The sequence below is a fragment of the Porites lutea genome, chromosome 2 (genome assembly GCF_958299795.1).
Source record: "Porites lutea chromosome 2, jaPorLute2.1, whole genome shotgun sequence".
NCBI lineage: Eukaryota > Metazoa > Cnidaria > Anthozoa > Scleractinia > Poritidae > Porites > Porites lutea.
Genome location: NC_133202.1, coordinates 42800146 through 42821764, shown reverse-complemented (window position 1 = coordinate 42821764; position 21619 = coordinate 42800146). Strand labels below are relative to the sequence as shown.

The window sequence follows — 21619 nt, the reverse complement described above, 5'->3', positions numbered from 1 at the left end:
GTTCCAGTCTGTCTCATTCATTTTTTGAAATGGCGGAGTCGACTGTGCTGCTTGTTGGGTTAATTCTTGGTGTTTTCGTAGCCGCGTTTTTCGCGATTGTGTTCCTTGTTTACAAACTTAGGATCTTACACAAGTATATTTACAAGGTAAGAATGTTTCAAGTCAATTTTGTCTGGAAATTTTTGATATATAGAACCTCAATTTAGCCTATCTCAGACGTGTCACGATCACATGACATTTGAAAAAAATTTTGCAGTATCGAATAACTTAGGACCTTTTTTAGAGAGGGTAACTCTTGTGGGTAGTTTCGAAAACGAAGCACTCGAAAACGAAGACCGAAGCACGAAGCAACCAAAACTCGAAAACGAAGCACCCAAATCTCGAAAACGAAGCACCCTAAACTCGAAAACGAAGCACCCAAATCTCGAAAACGAAGCACCCAAAAACTCGAAAACGAAGACCCCTAGATCGAAAAGGAAGCACCCAAATCTCGAAAAGGAAGCACCCAAAACTCGAAAAGGAAGCACCCAAAAACTCGAAACCGGTCTTTCCTTTATAAACACGAGACTAATCAGGTCTGAGAAAACCGCAAACACTAACGGAAATTGATTTTCCTTTTGTTGTAGTTGAAATTTTGTATGAATTTTAATGCGTTGCTCACACGTTGTTGTAGTTGAAAAATATTATCGTTTGTTACATGCCATTTGTAATGCTTTTTATCTACTTCAACCGGCTGCACTGCCTCACTGAATAATAAAAAACGTAGCACTAATGAGGACAAGTTTTAAGAGTGAGATTTGTTGTTTAACACTTTCACCACTGATCAGGTTGCCTTTTTCACACCTCTGCAATTTTTTAAATTATTGCGCAAGTTAGCTCAGTCTCGCTGAGTCTCGTGTCAGGATGCGCTGAGTAGAGCTTTGATTACGGAGTTTAAAGTGCCTCTTGTCAAACCAAGAACAACTGTTGATTGCTCTGGACTACCGGTTTACGACTTTTCAAAATTGTTTAACAAAGAGGAGGTAGGAAAAGGTGTGTATGGAGCAGTTTTCACAGCTGACTACCCTTTCAATGGTATCAACGACAAGGGTCAAGAGTTTTGAGTTTTGGGTGCTTCGTTTTCGAGATTTAGGGGTCTTCGTTTTCGAGTTTTGGGTGCTTCGTTTTCGAGATTTAGGGGTCTTCGTTTTCGAGTTTTGGGTGCTTCGTTTTCGATTTAGGGTGCTTCGTTTTCGAGATTTAGGGTCTTCGTTTTCGAGTTTTGGGTGCTTCGTTTTCGAGATTTGGGTGCTTCGTGCTTCGGTCTTCGTTTTCGAGTGCTTCGTTTTCGAAACTACCAACTCTTGTGCTAACTCTTGTGCTAGCATTACTCTAGTAAGCAGGTTAAAAGGTTTGCAAGCAAAATTTCACAGGTAGGCTTATCCTATCATGATCACTCAAAAATATGGGGATAATGCTATCATCTGGATAAATCTCTATCCAGTGGTTAACAGTCCGGAATATCCCTAAATTTAAGGACAGGGCCAACTGGTCATGCGACACTTTTCAACCAATGAGAAGGCGCACTTGTGTTTATCAACAAACAAATCAAAACATCGCCCCAGTGATCAAAAACTTTCAAAACAACAGACGGAGTCAGACAGAATTAAAGATGAGCTTACAGTACTCGTCTAGGTTTCACATTTAATATACCAGTTGGCCCTGTCCTTAAATTTAGGGATATTCCGGACTGGTTAATGCAATATTAGGTTACCTAATACTCTTCCACTAAGTAGTCATTTATATGGTGGATAGTGCTACATAATTTCAGGGGTTGGTCATTTATTACCTGTAGAAGATTTTCAAACCAACTCCCCACTACATCAGTGCTTTTTAGAAATGACCCCCCCCCCCCACCCCCATAAATTTTACACATTGCAAAAGTGACCCCCATCCCCACCCCAGTGGTATGTAGTTCACTACACACTTGATGTTTTGACTTTAAATTTTCTCCAATTATTTTGGAATACAACCTGGAGGGAAGGGTGCCTAAAAAAATTCTAGTGAAGAGGGGGGTCATCATATACTGCGCAGCTACCCGTCAAATTCCACCAGTCTCCCCTTCCCCTTAAAAAAGAACGGTCCCTAAGGTAAGTGTTAACTATCGGATGGTAGACTTGCCACAGGGGGATGCTCAATAAGCAAGCAAAAACTAGCGACAAAGTCGTGAGACGAGCAACGCAAACAGGCTTTGAGAAAGTCTGTATTGATGGTTGTTACAGTCAATTTTAATTCACGTGTTATTGCTTTGTGCTACTTTCGTGATGTTTTTAAGTGTCCTTCCAGGAAATGCTCTCTTATCTGAAAAGACTCCCCCAAACCAATCAAGATTTTGAAAATGACCCTTCAGCAAAATAGTGGGGAGCTGCTGTGTAGGAAAGAATTCTTTATTTAACGGTAACATTTCCTTGCATTTTAGCTTGATGAAGACAGCAACAGGCACGGTGGTGAGTTAGTTGGGGAAGTGCTTAAGGTAAGTCTTCATTATTTTATTACAGTGTATGTTGTGGTTCATAATGAGTATTAAACAGAGAATTTCAGCCAAGTATAATTTGAATCACAATATATTATCCAAATGATTTACCAGCATAAGTCCTTGTAAGGTAGCGATTTTGTTTTACATGTAGCAAAAATCCGTTCTAAGGCTAAACCAGCATTGTCTTTGTCTGATATAACTAATTAGGGCTAGGAAACAAAAGAAATCTTAATCAAACTACACTAAAAAATGGTTATGGCTGAGTATTAAAATTTCATACAATAGTCATTAACTTTTACATTAGACTCTCTTTGGGTTTCCGATGAAATCCAAGTCACAATGATTGCTATTGATTAAAGTCATGATCACCTTCCCTTTCGATCTAGTGTGAGAGCATTGGTTGTGCAAAATCTGCCAGAAAGTGTGCTGTATATTCAGATTTTTTTTTTCGCTCATTCAGGCTGTTACTTTTTTATTTTGTTGTTTCCATCATTATCATTGTGGTTGATCAAACTCGCTATTAGTAGCATCTTAAATACAGCAGATGTCAATTTTATCGTGCCTTTTTTGGATATATTCCAAAAAAATGCATGTGAAAAATAACATCTGCTGAAGAACTTTCCCCTTACAGTGAATATTCTGTTCCTTTTATAGTCTCATGGAGTCAAGTTTGTTTTCACCCTCTGTGGTGGTCACATTTCTCCAATTTTGGTTTCCTGTCAAAATCTTGGAGTCAGAGTTGTTGATACAAGACATGAGGTTGGCGTTTTATTTTTATGCTATGAATTTTTAGTTAGGCTCCCTTTAGCAAAAAAATGATGTTTTTGTTTACTCATCTGATATCTATTCATCAATGTATTTAAACAAGAAAGTAAAACCCAGAATATTGTACCTAGGTAACAGCTGTATTTGCAGCAGATGCTGTCGCCAGGCTATCAGGTGTAGTGGGTGTAGCTGCTGTCACTGCTGGACCAGGTAAGATTAATGAACCTTGTACCACTTGCCTGCAGCTCATGGTTCCACTTGAGTTTTTGAACATTTTGACCTAAGAGCGATTTTTTTATGAGCTTGAAATGAAAATGCACGACCAAAACCGAAACAGCAAACAAACAGAAATAGAACGATTTGATTGGTTTATTGAATGGATACAAATGCACTTGGCTTTTGGTTGGGTAAGCAAATGCTCAGGTGAAAAAACTTCATGCCCAAAGAACTTTGTAGAAATCAACCGATACTTCACTTTGATGTCATAGTACAACACGTTTGGCCAATCGAACAATGCCTTCTCCATATTAGGATTTTCTTTGGCGGGAAAACGAAGAGGCCATGTTTTGATCTTTTCGTCCATAATTGGCGGACAAAACAAATAACGAACGCCCCCCCCCCCCCCAGATGAACAGTTACCAAAACCGTTCTCCTAGGTCATACAAAAATCGCTGTATTTCTGTTTTTATATATTATTTCATAGCATCTATGGCACATAAAAAGAAACATTCAGAGTTATAACAATCAACCTTGTGAACCTTTCAGGATTAACCAATACTGTGACAGCTGTTAAGAATGCACAAATGGCAGAATCCCCTGTTCTGTTATTGGGTGGAGCAGCTGCAACTCTTTTAAAGGTCTGTGTTTTTATAATGACTACATACTTTAAGAATTATTGCTTGTTGTAAGTTATCATTTGGTAACTTATGTATTTTTCCAGGGTCGTGGAGCTTTGCAAGATATTGATCAGATGAGCTTGTTCAAGCCTTTATGTAAATACTGTGCGACAGTCACAAGGTAATGACCATCTTGTATACTTTAGAGTTTATTTGCTGATGTACATGTACAGCTGTAACTAATGCCTACAGACACTGCCTTGAATTATTCATTTTCTCTCCATCATTAGGAGTGGTTTGGTGAAACACACTCAGCTTGATATAATATAAGCTAAATGTTGTTCCTTTCCACAGTCACAGCTTTTTGTTTGTGTTTGGTTTATAAGTCTGTATTTTCTATCCATAGGGTAGCAGACATTGTACCCGTTTTAAGGAAGGCCATTCAGATAGCTCAGTCAGGAACACCAGGTAACCATTACATTTTTTAAATTACCGCACCTCTTTTTTATTTGTCATTTATGGAGCAAAGTTATTATTAATAATTAAATATTTCTCCATTTCTGATTGGCAAAAATCCCAAGCATAATGTATCATAACCAACTATTGTCGACCAAATGGGGAAGAATTTTGCGATATTGAACTGATGATGTCAAAAGTGCAGATGATATAAAATTGTTAACCAAGTAGACCTGGGGACGAGGTTGAGTTGTTTTGGTTGTGACTTCAAAATGGCAAACATTTCCCTCGTTTCAAGAGTAAGAAATAGGCGAACTATTGCCTAAAAACATTGCAAAAACAGCAAGAAGGCAACTCAACAGATGACATCTGCTGTTTGGAGAATATTTGCACACCTGAAGAACCAATTATCTCCTAAACTTGCCAATAAACATGCACTATCAAACATGAACTTAACATTGATGGAGGTATGCATGTTTTAGCTTGTTTCATCATCTGGAGAATTATGGAATAATGTTATCCGCCTATGGCCTTGGCAGATAACACCCCCCTTGACCTCCATAATTCTTCAGATGATACGAAAACCGAATTCAATAAAATTATTGTTAAATATAAACAACACACACAAGGCTTTTAAGAAACTCTCAAACTGATAATGTTCTCTTCGAAAAATTGAAGGGAACCCAGTGCCCTGCGCCTGTGAAATTCAGGGTAGGTGCAAAAGTCAAGCCCCCTGGGGCCACCAGACACTTCAACATCACAGCCTTACAATTAAAAAAAGTAAAGGTAAAGGCACACACAAGCCAAAGGCCCAAACGGCCAGTATGTCACTGGTACCCATTTTATACACCTGGATGCAGAAGAGAGATAGAGTGGAGTAAAGTTCCTTGTCTAAGGAAACAATGTGACTGGCGAGGCTTGAACCCCGGACCTCCAGATCCAGAGTTTGAGGTGTTAACCGCTTGGCTACTCACGCCTTCGCAACACGTCTCTAGTATCCCAGGTGCAAAGGTCAAGCCCCAGGGGGCACCAGGCTCTTCAAGAGCACAGCCTTGCAATAACCTATTTTTATTAAAAGAACAAGGAGTTTCAGTTTTTCTTCTTAAATTGTAAAATATTAATTTTTGCTCAGGTCATCCATCCCACCCCATTTATACTTAAATACTTTATCACGAGGCAGAACTTGTTTTTTCTTCTATTGTCAGGGAAGTTTGACTTTATTTATTTACTGATTGCAAATTCCTTGATTGGTTTCAGGTCCTGTATTTGTGGAGTTTCCCATTGACACACTTTATCCTTACCCTATAGTGAAAAAGGAGTCTGGATTGAAGGTACCTACTTTCATTTTCTACTTGCAGGGTTTTCAATAAGGTTTTAAGTAGGCGGCAAAAGCTTTGGAGTAGGCGGAGAAGGAAAAAACTCACACCACAGGCACGACCTACGAGCACCAAAGGTGCAAGTTACCAGGGGGGTTGGGGGGCATACCCCCTGGAAAAATTTTGAAATCTGGGCCTCTAAGAATGCATTTCCAGCGTTCTGCAGCAAAAAATAGAGTGTTTGAACAGAACACAGACATCATTAAATTTTGGCTTTTTATGGGGTAATTTCAATCCAAAAAAAAGTCGGCAGCAAGTTCACGAAAAAAAGCCAGCAAATTTCACCAGCTGCCAGCTCTTGAAAACCCTGTACATGGTGTATGGTCAGTGTAGTTCTGACTAGTAATCAAATATCATCTCACTCAGTGATGTTGGTGTTTTAAACAAAGATTTGAAGGGCTCACTATTTTGATATATTCAGCAATATTCACTCCTTAGCAAAAAGATAACACATGTTTCTGAAGAGGTTAAGGCATTCAAAACGGCTTTGGTTTTCCAATTTATTGCTCAATGCAGTGTTTATAACTACAGTTGATTCAAGTAGAAGAGGCTGTTTTACGAACTCAGAATTTCCTGACAATGTCAACACTTGCAAAGGGCAATGCCAACACAGGCCAATATTCAAGATACAGGGTAAGTGAATTAATTTACTCCTTTTCCCTTATTATTTCAGGAGGCTCCACGTGGACTATCTCAGCGTATTGTCAACTGGTATGTTGAATAATATTAACAAATAATATTAATAAAATGTCATTCATGGCAAAATTATTTTACATAATAAAATTGTCGAGTTGTCAAGAACATGATGACCTTTATTGCATAACCATTAGTTAGTTTCGCACGTGGAATGATCTGAATAAATTTACAGGTAGGTACAGTCAAAACAGGGTGGAATTTTATTTTTTCTTGATGTATTATAGGATCTGAATGCAAATCAAGAAATTATACTCAAATTTGACTACTCAAGTTTTTATAATATAACAATAAAATTAGTTACGAAATTATTTAAATGTTTGGTATCAATTTCACAGTTTCTAGTGAGGCTTGTTTCTTTCTTTTTCCTAAGGTACATTTCCAACCATCTTCATGGCTTGTTTGCTGGGGCCTGGGATCCACAAACGAAAGATCCGCTACCAGTTGATATACCACTTCCAAATCAATCACAAGGTATTAATGATGTGAAAATTATGAACAGAATTTGTTTACAGATTTTTAAGACAAAGCTTTCTCTTCAAGAACTGTTGGGTAGCTAGCAGTTCCTGGTAGCCCTTAGCTGGCAACTTACTCTCACCTTTGGCCTCTGGTGTGGCCAGCAAGACTTAGATTTTTGCACAAAAATATATTAAATTAAAAAAGTGTGGTGCACCGCAGCTTTAAATTATAGGTTTTTTAGAGTGTTCAGGGTTGTTACTCCTTTCTTGAGAGCACAGCCTTGATTTTCAAGTTAACTGTTTATTTACTGAGTTCTTTCCTTAAAATGTGTTTTCAGTTGATGAATGTGTCAGGCTAGTATCAAAGTCTGTCCATCCTGTTGTTATACTGGGAAGCCAGTCAACATTACCTCCTGTACCAGCCGAGAAACTTAGGCAGGCTTTAGAGGTAAGTAGTACATTGTTATTATTATTATTATTATTATTATTATTATTATTATTATTATTGAATTATTATTCAGTAATTCTTCTTTAAGCCATGCTGTCGTTCATAGCAGGGTGAAAGGCAGGATGTTTCAATGGCAATGTGTTACTCCAGTGTGTCTCTCCTTCTCTTTGCCCCTCCCTCTGCCCCACCCCATCTCTTGTATGCAGTAGTGTTGGATTACATTTTTGACATTTAGAAGAAAGTTGATCATATCGTACTTACATGTTTAGTCAGGGTGCAAAGAAAGTCAGTTTTACAGCTTGCCAATCAGCCAGAAAATAATAATCTATTCAAGAACTTCAATAGCCTAAATTTGTGCTAATTACCATAATTTTATTTGATAATCTGTTTAGGCTAATGTGGGAAAATGCAGGTTCTTACTCACGAGTTTTATCTGTATTTTTTTTTTCACTCTTCCAAACAGACAAGTACTCGTCAGAGATAAGAGAGAACTTGTCCCGGACAGGCAGAGCATTGGAAGCTTTTTGCACGGCAGAGAACACAGGAAAAAATAAAGGATTCCCATTTTTGGATATTTTAGGGTATTTAAAGAATACCCATAAAAATCCCAAATTTGCCAAAGTGAGACAAGTCCCAACTAGGGAATTCCCAACCAAGTTCCCTGATTGGGACTTGTCTCACTCTTCCAAATTTGGGATTTTTGGGGGTATTCTTTAAATACCCTAAAATATCCAAAAATGGGAATCCATTTTTTTTTCCTGTGGAAAAAGTTCAACCTTTAAGTCTCTTCTTTTGTGTGACTATTTATCAGTGGAGGATAACTTGTCATTATATTTTTTAGGGATTAGGTATCCCATGTTTCCTTGGAGGTATGGCTCGCGGTCTGCTAGGAAGGAATAGCAATCTACATATACGCCAACGAAGAAGAGATGCCCTTAAAGACGCTGATCTTGTTATTTTAGCAGGTGAAAATTAATGATTCTTACTACTACAATAATAGTATATTTAAGTGAAAGAATCATTGCAGTCAAAATTTGTGACATTAAAAGGGGGCTTACGATCCAACAACCGTGATGCCAATGAAAACGTCACTGAAAAATAGACTTTGTGACCTTTGAAACTTTCTTGCCCTTATGCCAAGTAACACAGTTACTTGAAAGTTGGGAAGTTAGGTTGGAACTGAAGAGAGAGTACCGCATCTGAGTTCAGAGAGAAATGGTAGAATTTGTTGTCTTGCCTTTCCCATTTTCAAGTCAACTTAAAATTTGGTCATTTCACATCAGAGTCGTTCAGTGATGGCAAAGGAATGTACAAAAAAGTTTGATGGACATGCAGAGTTGTTGTTTTTTACTTATTGTGTTTTAGACATTCCCATTGCCATTGCTGTTGTAATTTCGTAACGTCCCTATTTTTAGTTGTGAAGAATTTTGGTGATGGCTACTAGATACTCACAGGTTTTTAATTTATTGTTGAAACAGCACTATCAGCAACAGGCCTACTTAGGAATACACATCTCACCTTGGCAATCTTGTGCTACCCACATTTAATAATAATCATGGTATTTAATTTCTTTTACATTTGTTTTATAGGAACTGTATGTGATTTTAGACTGTCATATGGTCGGGTGCTGAATAGAAAATCCAAAATTATCGCAGTTAATAGGAACAAAAGTCAGCTGTTCAAGGTAAAAATATTTGAAACAATGAATGCATGCATGAATGTTAGATCTATATAGTAGATCTGCGAGATGAAGATTACATGTGAAGACAATCATGGCTGTTATAGATGCAGCCTTGGGGAAAATAAAGCTTCAAAAAATTCAGGCTTATTTGGGATAATGCGTCTTAGATTGGGCCTTAAACACAATTTCTGGCCAGGATGGTGACTTAGCCAGGGGTATGTGCTTTCAAAAAGGACAAATTGTTTGCAGCTTTGCCAGGGTAAACGAAATAAAATTGCACACTTGTGACTGCACTGTAGATTTCCAGTTGTATAATCAAGTCTTTTTTGCCTCTAGAAACCTTAACATTTTATTCAGGTTCCTGTCTTGCTTAAGTTTTCCAAATTTCAGGAAATTTTGTTATGACAGAAAGTGGATTGGCCAGAAATTTTCTGGTGAGAATATTCAAAACTTTGGGTTTACCTTGTGATGTTGACCTCTTTCTTCAGAAATTGAGGCAAAATGAAAAAAAGTTCTGTTCAGTACGTACTATAACATGGAATTCTCATTGTTGAGTGAAAGTGATTTAGCTGGACTGTAGATGTAGATTTGCCATTACAATAAAATTTATATTTTTAGTATTAATTATTTGCTTTATTACACTTGCATTTATTTCCTTTCAGAATTCAGATATGTTTTGGAAGCCTACTGTTGCAATTCAAGGTTAGAACTTACTCAAGTTATGAAGTTTTACTTGTATGTCTCCCAAGTGAAAGATCTGTGTTTTAGCGAGTCTAAGACAGTCATAAAATATGAGGAAGGCCTTTGAATGGCAAAAGCCTACCTAGTACTGTATTACACATGATACTCTGTCAGTAACACTCACAAATTTCCCATGTTGTTGTCATGGCAACAGGTGATCCGGCCACCTTTATTGTATCTCTGCATCAAGCTCTCAAGGGATACAACTGTCCTGCTGACTGGGTGGACATGTTAAAAGAAAGAGACATAGAGAAAGAGAAGGTTAACAGGTAACAATGTTAGACTCTGCTCTGAAACCCTCAATAAGACACTCATTGATAACCTGGTGGTTTTTGACCTTCATCTTCCTCCCTCCCTCCCTCCCTATTTTCTGGGCGACACTTACATTGTACATGCATGGGAATGTTGATCAGGGATGTGCAAAACCTTTCATTTTAATACGCTGTTTAACACAAGAGACCATTTTTCATGATCCCTGTTCGTTTCTTTTTGCATACTGAATTATTTTTTAACAATAACTTGACAGAATAAGATATTTGAAAAATACAAACATTGTTTTATTATTCATTCAAAACGTTCTTAACTTTTTTTCTCTCCTAATTAACTTTCTTCAAAACATTTGTCTCTTTCTCAGCATGGTTTCAGAATATAAACAGATTTTTTTTCCTGTGAAGATACACAAAAAAGAGATGGCATCCATCAAGCAAGATTCTCTTCTGTTCAGTTTTAGTCAGAAAATTCAGCTACATGTATTTTGTCTTCAATGAGCATGAACTCTTTCATTATTTGGTTATGTGCTGATTGTTGGGAGATTAAAACTTCAGAAATGGCAAAATAATTTGAATTTTTTAAAATAAACACTCAAAGACTGTGCACTGCCAGTGTTCACTCCCTGCTGTTCAAGGCTTCCAGCCAAGAAAGATATCCTGTTCAAGATGCTTATATATAAAATTGTTTACCCTGGCCAAATAAGGGAGTATCCCCCTTCCCATGGGCTTAAACCTTGTTTTCAGCATGCATATACATGAGGTATTCTCCACTTTTTTCTCCATCCATTTTCTGTGGTACTGATAACATATTTTTTTTCCTTGCTTATTTTGAGAAGGAAATCATCACCAAGTGAGAAAGATCTTGGTTGTTGAGAAAATTTTCCTCTTCAGTAACATTAATAATTCATATGTAGGACATTTCTGGAGAAGGGCATGGAAAATATGCTATAAGGTTACAGAAATAATAATTTATTCATCATTATATGGTAGTTGCTATTAAATACAAAGTAAAACCAGTGAACAAAAAATAACTAAAGAACAATTGTATGAACTTTGGACTTTCAGGTTTTCCAAAGGTCGATCAAATTCAAGGCTGACTAACTGCCTGTATTCTTTTTTTGTCTGAACAGTCTCAAGTCTCAGGAATCGGTCAAACAACACCTAAACCCCCTGAAGCTGTTATTTACCTTGGAGAACATCATGTCTAACAACAGCATTATTGTAACTGATGGAGGAGACTTTGTAGGCACTGCAGCTTACATTCTCAGGTACTGACAAAGCCTAGGGTTAGCTTTGTTGAAAGTAATGGAAAATTGCCCTCTCAGAAATTTTGGCAGGAAACAGTTTCATTGTTAGATGTCATGTGACATCAGATTTACCAAGAGTAACCAGCTATATATAACAATAGATCTTATTTACCTTTACATATTATATATTCTGTGCACCAAAACTACTTTAACCATCTCTCCGTACAAATTTACTGATTATTACTAATTTCCTCATTTTACTTGTAGGCCTCGTGGTCCATTGACATGGTTAGATCCAGGAGCATTTGGAACCCTTGGAGTGGGTGGGGGATTTGCCTTGGGTGCCAAGCTGTGCCGACCTGAAGCTGAAGTCTGGGTCATTTATGGAGATGGCTCTTTAGGTTATAGTGTTGCTGAATTTGATACTTTTACAAGGCACAAGGTACTATAATAGTTTTTAATTAAATCCAAACAAGATCATCAAAGTAAAAGATGCAATTTACAGGGTGTTCACTAGGCAGTGGAGATTGGAGAATTCTCCATTAATTTTACTACCCAGAATTCTCTGGCTAACATTGAGTAGCCTCTGACTATTTTTTATTCAGACATGGAGCCTCTTTCAAAATATTCTCCTGTAACATTAAACTTTTCTCCTGCTACTAGAATTCTTAGTGAAAACCCTGAACTTATCTTCTGTGTATTTATTTCTTCATCCCCGGGTTCCAAGATATGAAATTGTTATAATCATTTCATATGTTTCTGTTAGCAAAATGAATTCTTGAAACCAATTTTTTCAATGAAATTGAAGTTGACATCAAATTATGGATTTTTTATAAGTTAGTTTTATTAGTTAATTGTTGCTGATTTAGGCATGCGATATATATTATATTATTTCTTTATTTAAATTGATTTCAGACACCAGTCATTGCTCTTGTTGGTAATGATGCCTGTTGGTCTCAAATTGCTCGTGAGCAAGTTCCTATGTTTGGTTCTAGTATAGGATGTGACTTAGAGGTAAGCTTTTTCTTATCTCCTAACCTCCCACCTCCCACCTCACAAACCAATTACCGGTACTGTCTTTAGCAATATAGTCCCTTAATTAATCTCTTTAGAGGTATTAGAGCTAGCAAAAAATGCAAGGACACATGATGTAATCACCTGTAGCAAAAAGAGGAGACATGTATAGTGAGGAGAAGGTCCTTTGCCTTCATTAAATGCCCTTGCTTTAGCAGCGTGACTCTAAAAATGCAAGTGTTCTTTTTTCTCGTGTGTTTTTCGTGTGTTCGTGTGCCAAAAGGGGGCTCATGGTCCTAGGCATTCCAAGTGGAGACTATGGAAACTTGGAATAAGAATTGCAGTGTGACTGGTGCCATGCATGTTTTGTGAAGAAAGCTTAGGAAAGATTAATTGGTGCGAAGTATGTCAAGCTTTTCCAGAACGGGTTCTTCCACGGATTATATCGCTTGAAAGTGTTATTACTTTGGAACAGGTGAATAGTTCAGTGGTCAAAAAACAGGAGAATCTTAATAAACAAAAGGCTTATTGGTCAGGTGTTGCAAACTTTCGTTGTATGCAAAATGAGTCTCTGCTGCGTTCTGATTGGTTCAGCTACTACTAGGCTATATGTTATAGCCCACTAGTAGCGAAAAGCGCAGGCCTTTGGCACCAAAAAAGGATAAAAGTCTAGCTTTACTACCTAAAAGTTTTTTATTCCCGAGATTTTTTACCAACTAGTTGGATTTTACTATAGCCTCATGGCCTCTGAGTCAATAGCCCATTCGGCCTTCAGCCTCGCGGGCTATTGACTCAGAGCCCATTCGGGCTCGAGGAATAATTGTTAATTATTGGTCACACTGATACCCCTGTTGAAAACCCTACGGGTTCAATGTGTGGTTAGAATTTGAAATACCCAGAATAATGTGTAATTTACTTTATATTATTTCTAAGACCTCTTTTTTCCCTGTAGTTTACAAACTATCATGTAGTAGCTGATGGATATGGTGGTAAAGGCCTGTTGCTTAGTAACTCATCCACAGCTGAGATTGATTCAACACTATCAAGAGCTCAAGACCTTGCAAGAGATGGGACTGCAGTGCTGATCAATGCATTGATTGGAAAAACTGACTTTAGAGAGGGTTCAATTTCAGTCTAGAAAATAGCTTTAAATATCAATATTTTTAGCATTTAAAATGAAGTAGCTAATAAAAAATAGTAAAACACCATCATAGTTAGATTTGAGGTTGCACTTTCATATTTTTAGAATTTTTAATACCAGCATGTTCATTGTATTGCTCAATTTTCATTTCTTTACTGACGACATGAAAACCTAAAATTGTGACTTGTGATGTATCGATCAAGAAAATTGGTTGTTAAATCATGTTGCTAGTGGTTAAAGGTCAGCCTTGAATTTAACATGGGCAGACTTAACTAAGCTGTCACATTATAAAGTACACTTTATCAGCAGTTAAGAAAAACGTGTTAATCAAGAAATTATAATAATTATTACATTAGTTTTAAAGAAGTGCATAACCATATGGATGAGGTTGGAAGGAGCTGAAAATTTTTGGCAAGTAATTTACCAGATAAATTACTAAGTGCTATTTTCCAGCAACTCCTTCAATGTATAGGAGCTTAAAGCTGACTTATAATGTATTGATCAAGAAAATTGGTTAATAAATCATGTTGCTATTGGTTAAAGGTCAGCCATGAATTTAACATGGGCAGACTTAACTAAGCAGTCACATTATAAAGTACACTTTATCAGCAGTTAAGAAAAAAGTTTTAATCAAAAACTTATAATAATTATTATTACATTATCACGGAGATTATTACATTATCACGGAGGGTCGTGGGTTCAAATCCCATCTGGGACTCGGATTTTTTTTCCGAGTCCTCCTCAAATTAATATCATGTTGTTGTTGTTTCATCTTTAATATACTTACATTAGTTTTAAAGAGGTACATAACCATATGGATGAGGTTGGAAGGAGCTGCAAATTTTTGGCAAGCAATTTACCAGATAAATTACTAAGTGCCATTTTCCAGCAACTCCTTCAAAGTTAAGGTGCTCAGAGCTACAATAAGAGGCCTGGGCACCTGACATCTCAAGGACCTTCTTTGTATTGGAAATCGCAGCTTCAATAAAAGGGAGCTTAAGCAACTGCAATGGCAATGGCAAGAGGAACATCAAAAAATCAATAAGCTTAATAAGCAAAACAACACCTCTGAATGTGCAGCACACGTTTTGGTACATAATTTTACTCATGCACTTATCCATGTTTTACTGTACCACTGCATTGAATTCCTTAAATTCATATATTCTATTAAAGAGCAACATTGTTTGGAAAAAGGGGAATATTATACTTTGTAAGTGATGGTTTCACTGTTGTTGCCATCGTGGTTGTTAAAGCTGCCCAACAACAGAAGAGTCTCGGAGGTTTTTTTGTCATGTAATGGATTTTGATGTCTGGCCATTAAATTTGACACTGGCTGTCACCTGACAAAATTTCAATAGTCGCAATAATTTTAGTCGCTTAAGGTTGATTTCCACTGACGTGTTTTTGGCTACGCACGTTAAAACACGTAAATTTTAATCACGTAAATAGAACAGAGGTAAGATAAGAAGTGCCGAGCTTAAACAAGAAGTTGAGCGAGGTTTAAGTTCTACTCTTTGGAGTGACCTTGCATGTACTGCCTCTATTTTATTTGTGAACGTAAATTTTACGCAAATATGCACGTAAAAATTACACGACCCTGATCTGCTGCCATTCTGAACTGTATGGAGGAAGACCAAGGGATAACAAAGTGTTGGATACTTAGGACACAGTAGCACTTGTATCACATTATTACTGAGTAACAGTTCAAGGATTTATTGATTTTATTAAATGAAGTAGATATTAAGCCTGAGGTTATCAACTTAGTACAAATTATTTATTAATGATAATAGAAAATAAAAATACATTTTTGATTCTAAAACTTCTTGTTGAGGTGTTTTGTTATTAAGCACATGGATAGAAATATTCTGGAGAATAACATTAATTGACATGAAATGTTGATGCGTGGAGAAAGGATTGAGTCATCTTTGTATTGTTAAGAGTACATTGCATTCCAACTCACCATACTTATAACAACTGGTTTATAACTATACCTTTCGACTTAAGAGAGGCTGAGTGTAAATGTATGTGAAACTGAAACTGTGCTATCTTCTTGTAACTTCTCCTGAACCAATTCTTCACAGGAGGAAAAATATGCTTGTCTTTGTAATCATGACCAAACAGATTCAGTACCAAAGCAAAGTTAAAATTAATGCTCTTGGACAGTTGTATATTGCTGAAAAACTTTGTACTTTGTTGTAATGTTGTCCTAGTCCTTGATTCTGATTAATCTCTTCTCTTTGCCAGAAGTAGTCATGAATATGAATATAATTTATTATAATTCTGTTTGCCCATCTTCCTTGCACTCTGGCAGTTAATCTTGCTTAGATGTGCACATTAATTTATTCGTGGCAGCTTAGGAAACTAAATCTTGCAGTTCTGTTATCTCTTGGTTGATTTAATCTTCCGTAGATCAGCTTTGGACAAACGCTGGACCCCAGCTTTGAATTTTCCAACTGATGCTTCTAAGCCCTTAGATGAGTTGTCAACCCAGCGACCCAAAGAGGATCTGTAAGCCAAGATATGCAACAAAAAGACCATTAAACTATTTACAAGAAACCCTGGGGGTAGGGTTGGGGCAGTGGGCCAAGGTCCAACCCCTTACCCATTTGTGTACCACTTTTGGCAAAAAAGCTACCCTTTTCATATACCTTCCATTGAGAAAAGGTGCCTCTTTCATGTAAGTCTTCTTTTCACTAAATGGTAGGTTTAAAAAACTGGTATGGCTAGATAGGTTGCGTTAGTTAAAAATATTAAATACCTAAAATGACAGATTTCCCTTTCCTATACTTCCAACTCTTGAAAATCCTACCCTTTCATATAAATGAAGCCTGAAACCTATGCACACTTAAGCTGCATTTTGGCACTCTAGCTGGTAAGCAGAGGGAACAAGTTGTCATTTTGTAAGCAGCACTTTTCAAGCTCTCGAACAACAAGGTGCTTACAATGCCCACTTTTTTGAGGGAGAGGTACAAGACTTCAAAGACAACAAATAACGAGTGAATTTACTGCTTTGCAATAAGTAGAAAACTAAGCAAACTAAGTCTTGCTGCTGGACTAGAAAAGTACATTCAAGTTCTGTCATGGTTAACAATATTCATTAACTATACAAACCTTGTTGAAGCTTTTTTACTTTTATCTGGTTTCTTTTTGAAGATGCCCATCGCATGTTCCTTAGGAATTAACATAAACAAAATCCCACGTACAGTAAATATGAAAGTCAAGTGATATTATAGTTACACAGTTACGGTAACCCCTAATTTTGGACCGCATTTTGTCCGAGTTCAAAAGGTGGTAAAATTTGTATATAAGGCCCTGGCCCATATTCACATATCTTACTGACAATAATAATAATAATGAATATTCCCTGGCTAATGTTACAGTAAGTAATAAGATACTTAAATGGGCAATGAACTTAATTTCCCACGGGCACCTTAAACTTTGGTGTAAGAGGGCAACTTCTTTTCCCCAAATTTTCTTAAAAAGTAATAATTATTTCCTACCCTTTCCCTTTGTTCCTTCTCTTGTTCCTTTCTTCTTTTTATTTGACGCATCAACATTGGATAAGGCATCTTTTGTCCTTTAGGAGCCTTAAATATTTAAATGTTGTCAGGAGATTGGAAAAATAAATAAATTGCTATCTAAATTCTAAACAGGTATTAAAGGTGAGGAAATATATAACAGGTACTGTGGAGGAAGCAAGAAACTCATTCTATGTACCTGACTATTAACAAAATAACTCATATTTGTACCACATGCAACTAATTATGCTTTAAATGTCTAGAAACCCACATTACTAAAACCCCTTGTTACTCTAAGGAAGAAAATTTCCCAATAGGGGCCCGTTTCTCAAAAGTCCTGGGAACTTTACGGGCCTGAAGCTAAAAATAATAAAGAATAAATGCTCAGGTTGTATCTGACAAACCAGTTCATTATTTTTGTTTTGTTGACAGATAGTTTTATCACTATATTTATCTGCAAAACCATTGAAACCATACTACTGAAACCTCAATCTTCCGGGTAAAGAAAACAGCTTTCAGGGCCCAGTAATAACTGGGACTTTTAAGAAACGGATCCCTGGGGCTCAAACTTCAGTACAATTCACAGGATTTAACAGTATTTCATCAGCAATGCTAACAAATTTTAATGATTCAGTTAAAAATATGAACTCAAAGGTGCCTTATATGCCACCTGTCAATAAAACTATCACAACATTGCTCAGGGGCTGGTAAAAAAGTGTCAAATATTGTAGAATAATAAGAGCACTCTTAGCTGACGAAGATAGAAGATTATTTAAATGTGTCCCTACCTTTCCACCAAGAGCTTGTGCCTTTTGGTCTTCATATTTTCTTCTTTCTTTTCTACTCAGGCCAGTTATACCTAAAATAATAGCAATAGCAGAATATGCTGTTAGCTCGGGCAGGAAGGAAGGTAGCAGTTGACAACCTAGTTTGAGCAGTCAATATTGTCAAATGACCAACAGTAAGAACTAGAGCAGTGCTGCATTTCTGATCAGTCACGCTTACGTAAAGTTGTATCCATCTCACGTGTTTGCTTATTTCAAGCAGGTATGCCCAAGAAATCAACCTCAGCCATTGTGAGAAAATGTGAGAAGACCTCAAATTTATCGATACACAGATAGAAAAGCCTGGTCATTGGGTGCAACAACAATTCAAACATAGACTGAACATCAGAAATTGTGTAATCATTTACCATTATCAATATGTCTAAGAATAGCTTACTGTGTTTTGTGTTGCATGTTCTATTGAACTGTATTAATTAGAGAGGAGAGCGCAAATGAACGGTACTGCAATACCATGATGAAGGATCTTGTTCTACCGAATACTGTCAGCCAAAAGGATAAAAAACCGCATACCGCAGGGCTAGATGATACTGTAACAGCCCACATTTAAATCGAAATTACAGAAATACTGCTTGAAAAAAAAGCTCAAATGTAAACCCCAATGTCCCCCTCAGAGAGGTTTTTTGTCAAAATTGTCTAAATTCACATCACCAAGACATGAGCATGTGCATTTTTCAGCCACTTAAGGTGGGTTGTTTGGATACAGGGCTTGAAAAGGTCATGTCCAGTAGTCCAGGACAAGTAGATTTTTTGCTGAGCTCTGTTGGGTACCTAATAAAACACTATGTGAGGGCTCTTAAGCTCCCGATAACTCATTGACCAGGTTAGTCCCAAGAGTGACTAACAAAAATAATTTTCTCCTAACATCATCACATCAACAAGAGAATAGATTATGAGAATAACTAAAAAGATCGCTGACGGGAAATGCAGTGATCTTTTATCAAACTATCTCAACTAGTTCATTATGTTAAGGAAATGTACCAAGATCAGTCTGGAGAATTTGTATGTGGATATCGGGGCTAAATGGACCAAAGGATTTAGGGCAGGTTGGCCTAGTCCATTTTAGTTTATGTCTATTTACAGTCAGGTTCAGAAACTTCAGGTGCAAAAGGTATAATAGAAACAAAATCTGGAAAAATAAAAACCAAATGAAAATCATCAAATTAACATAAAATATAAATTCCACTCACCAAATTCTTTCACTTCTCTTGCAATAGATTGAAAGTCAATCTCATCAAGATCTTGTCTAGAAAACATTTTTTTAAAAAAACAAATTTAGTTGAATTTATAATAAATGGCCACATAATCTTACACTTACATGTACAATTACTGATAAGTAATGACAGAGTTCCACATTATTAGTATTTAAGAACATTTAGAACTGTTTACCTTGATGGTTTGTCCTTATCTTTTGATTGTTTTCTTTTGATCTAAACAAAATTTATGAGATTCATTTTTATGATGAGACATGCTATGATTAACTTTTATAAATAAAGAACAAAATATAAATTTAAATGACACAACATACAGGTGGTCCAGCTTTTGTCTTTTTTCTTTGTTTCCCTGGTTCAACAAATTCAATAACTTTGGGTGGTGGGCGTTTCCTTGCTATATTGCCCTGTGAATCTGCAATGTAAAAAGGAATAGGATGTACTGCTTCAAAAGTTTCAGTATCTCCAGTATGTGAAAATTGCAGAATGTCAATCAGCAGCAATTCTTGGTAGGAGTTTCAGTGCTGTGTTGAATGATGTCAGGATAACTTTCATTTTTCTGCCATTCAGCCCGCTGGATACTAGCTCCCTATTTTGAAGACATTTAGCTCCTCTTGAACACTTGTTTCAACAGTTTCATCACAGAAGTGATAGTTTCAATATAAACAGTACCTCATTTAGTTTAACCTATGAACTATACAAGAGATAACAATGAACTTGACAACTAAGGTGTAATTAATTTCAAACTGGCAACAGACTGACTCACCAACATACAATGTATATTTTAGTCAGTATACATTGTATATTTTTATTTTTAGTCATGCCCCAGTCAGTTTGTGCGCTAAGTAACCTTTTGTGTCAATGAAATTGTTGTAAATGAATAGTTAGCCAGTGATTTTGTTATAAATAACAATGGTGAAAAATCATGAGTCCAAGTCGAGAACCAATGAGTCCCAGTTTAAAAAAAGAGTATGAAATTGAAAATGCTCAGGTCTTTATGTAACCACACAGTTAATCTGAAGACAGATTCCAAAACTCTGTATTGCAGTATGCTAAAATTAATATATAGTCTTTCTATTTCAAAGCACAACAAAGGCTGAAAGAAATATGCATCGTTAAACAACAGCTATAATAACTGCCACAGAAATTACAAGAACAGGATATTTCTACAAAAACAAATGTTCAGATCAATCGATCGACCTTTGCATCCTACAGGACGCCAAATTTCTTTATCTTTGGGGGCTTAATGACTGGCGCTAAAACTAAATGTCACTAAAAGATCAGGCGGCTCAATGACTGGTTACCGAACTTTTGTGGCCTAGTAATGAATCATCAGTATTGTGTGGTAAAATTTGAATACACGTAGGCCATGTAGCCTTTTTTTTGGGGGGGGGGCATAACTAAGAAATAATTTATAGAAAAAAAGGTTGGTTTTAGTTTGGCAGCTACGTTTGCTAGACATTGACAGGTTTACAAAAACACATCATTTCCCTCAACAATCGATCGTAACTTTATCTGTAAGCGGCTTAACTCTTAGGTTTAAACATGGATAATAGAAAGTCTTTCTATTATCCATGGTTTAAACCATCTCTACGCTAGCTAAGTCTAGTTCACTTTTACTGGTGAAAAAGCGTCTGTAACAGATCAACTTACAGGGTAATTTCAACCATACCGTACCTTTATTGACGCCTCTTGAATTAAAAATGTTTTCTATATCGTCCAATCGTCCTGTAGCCATGTTATCTCAGGATAACTCAACGAAAAGACAATGGACGATAAAATCCCATGCCGGCCGCCATATTGGAAGTGGTTAGCTGGGGAAACTGGTGCCAAGTTTTTCTGCTAGTTTCCATTCCTCTTTCGCTTTTTTGACCCTCTGCGGAAGGGTCCGGAAGGGAAACCGAACGACCCAAAATACTTGTGACCATCATAGTTCTTACTATTTTCACTAACATCACTCGAAATGATAAGCTGTAAACAGTCTGTCAAAAGGTTCTGAGGGTGAGCATAAATCGGACCCCTCCATCCAATAAAAAAATTCAGTTGTGGATCCGCCCCTCAAAGATCATGTACGTGTTGCCTTTATATAGCGCCGACAAAACCGCCATGTTACGCAGGCTATTTTATAGATTCGGTATGCTGTAAATTTTGCATGATTTTTCCATGTTTTTAAGGTTGGCTTTGGCCATCATTATATATTTTCTTTGCGAGACATTAACGCGATACTTGGGCTCTTGCCCTCCGGAGACACGTGATCGGGCGCGAGCGGGTATTTTCAGCAGAGCTTCTATTTTTGTCACGCCGTCCTGTCGAGCCAAAATAATGGCGAAACAGCTGTCGAGAGCTACAATCCCGCTCTGTTTTGGGTTCTATCGGTGTCGTGTTCATGTCTTGCAAAGTTATTTTCA

The 21619-nt window shown here is 36.9% G+C and overlaps 2 protein-coding genes across 2 annotated transcripts; one reads left to right on the top strand and one right to left on the bottom strand.

Moving 5' to 3' along the window:
- Positions 1-29: 29 nt before the first annotated feature.
- On the top strand, positions 30-15459 carry LOC140928677 (2-hydroxyacyl-CoA lyase 2-like). The gene is made up of 19 exons (XM_073378455.1): positions 30-146; positions 2459-2512; positions 3170-3274; positions 3412-3490; positions 4046-4137; positions 4221-4297; positions 4523-4584; positions 5830-5903; positions 6622-6659; positions 7015-7115; positions 7438-7547; positions 8389-8512; positions 9137-9231; positions 9891-9930; positions 10124-10238; positions 11369-11506; positions 11753-11927; positions 12401-12499; positions 13452-15459. The coding sequence occupies exons 1-19, from the start codon at positions 30-32 to the stop codon at positions 13635-13637; spliced, it is 1881 nt and encodes a 626-aa protein (XP_073234556.1). The 3' UTR covers positions 13638-15459.
- On the bottom strand, positions 15411-21030 carry LOC140928678 (40S small subunit processome assembly factor 1-like). The gene is made up of 8 exons (XM_073378456.1): positions 20889-21030; positions 19529-19626; positions 19390-19430; positions 19191-19246; positions 17947-18017; positions 17141-17227; positions 16752-16810; positions 15411-16146 (listed from the first exon to the last, which is right to left on the bottom strand). Exons 1-8 carry the CDS (start codon positions 20947-20949, stop codon positions 16020-16022), a joined length of 600 nt encoding a protein of 199 aa, XP_073234557.1. The 5' UTR covers positions 20950-21030; the 3' UTR covers positions 15411-16019.
- Positions 21031-21619: the final 589 nt, after the last annotated feature.

Bases quoted from the DNA above. Each gene is read 5' to 3' on its own strand.
- LOC140928677 (XM_073378455.1), top strand. From the start codon at position 30: ATGGCGGAGTCGACTGTGCTGCTTGTTGGGTTAATTCTTGGTGTTTTC. The intron at 4,138-4,220 runs GTCTGTGTTTTT...GTATTTTTCCAG, and splicing joins CAGCTGCAACTCTTTTAAAG to GGTCGTGGAGCTTTGCAAGA. The intron at 11,928-12,400 runs GTACTATAATAG...AATTGATTTCAG, and splicing joins ATACTTTTACAAGGCACAAG to ACACCAGTCATTGCTCTTGT.
- LOC140928678 (XM_073378456.1), bottom strand. From the start codon at position 20,949: ATGGCTACAGGACGATTGGACGATATAGAAAACATTTTTAATTCAAGA. The intron at 19,247-19,389 runs GTAAACAGTTCT...AATGTTTTCTAG, and splicing joins GATAAGGACAAACCATCAAG to ACAAGATCTTGATGAGATTG. The intron at 16,811-17,140 runs GTAGGAAATAAT...TTAATTCCTAAG, and splicing joins AGAAGGAACAAAGGGAAAGG to GAACATGCGATGGGCATCTT.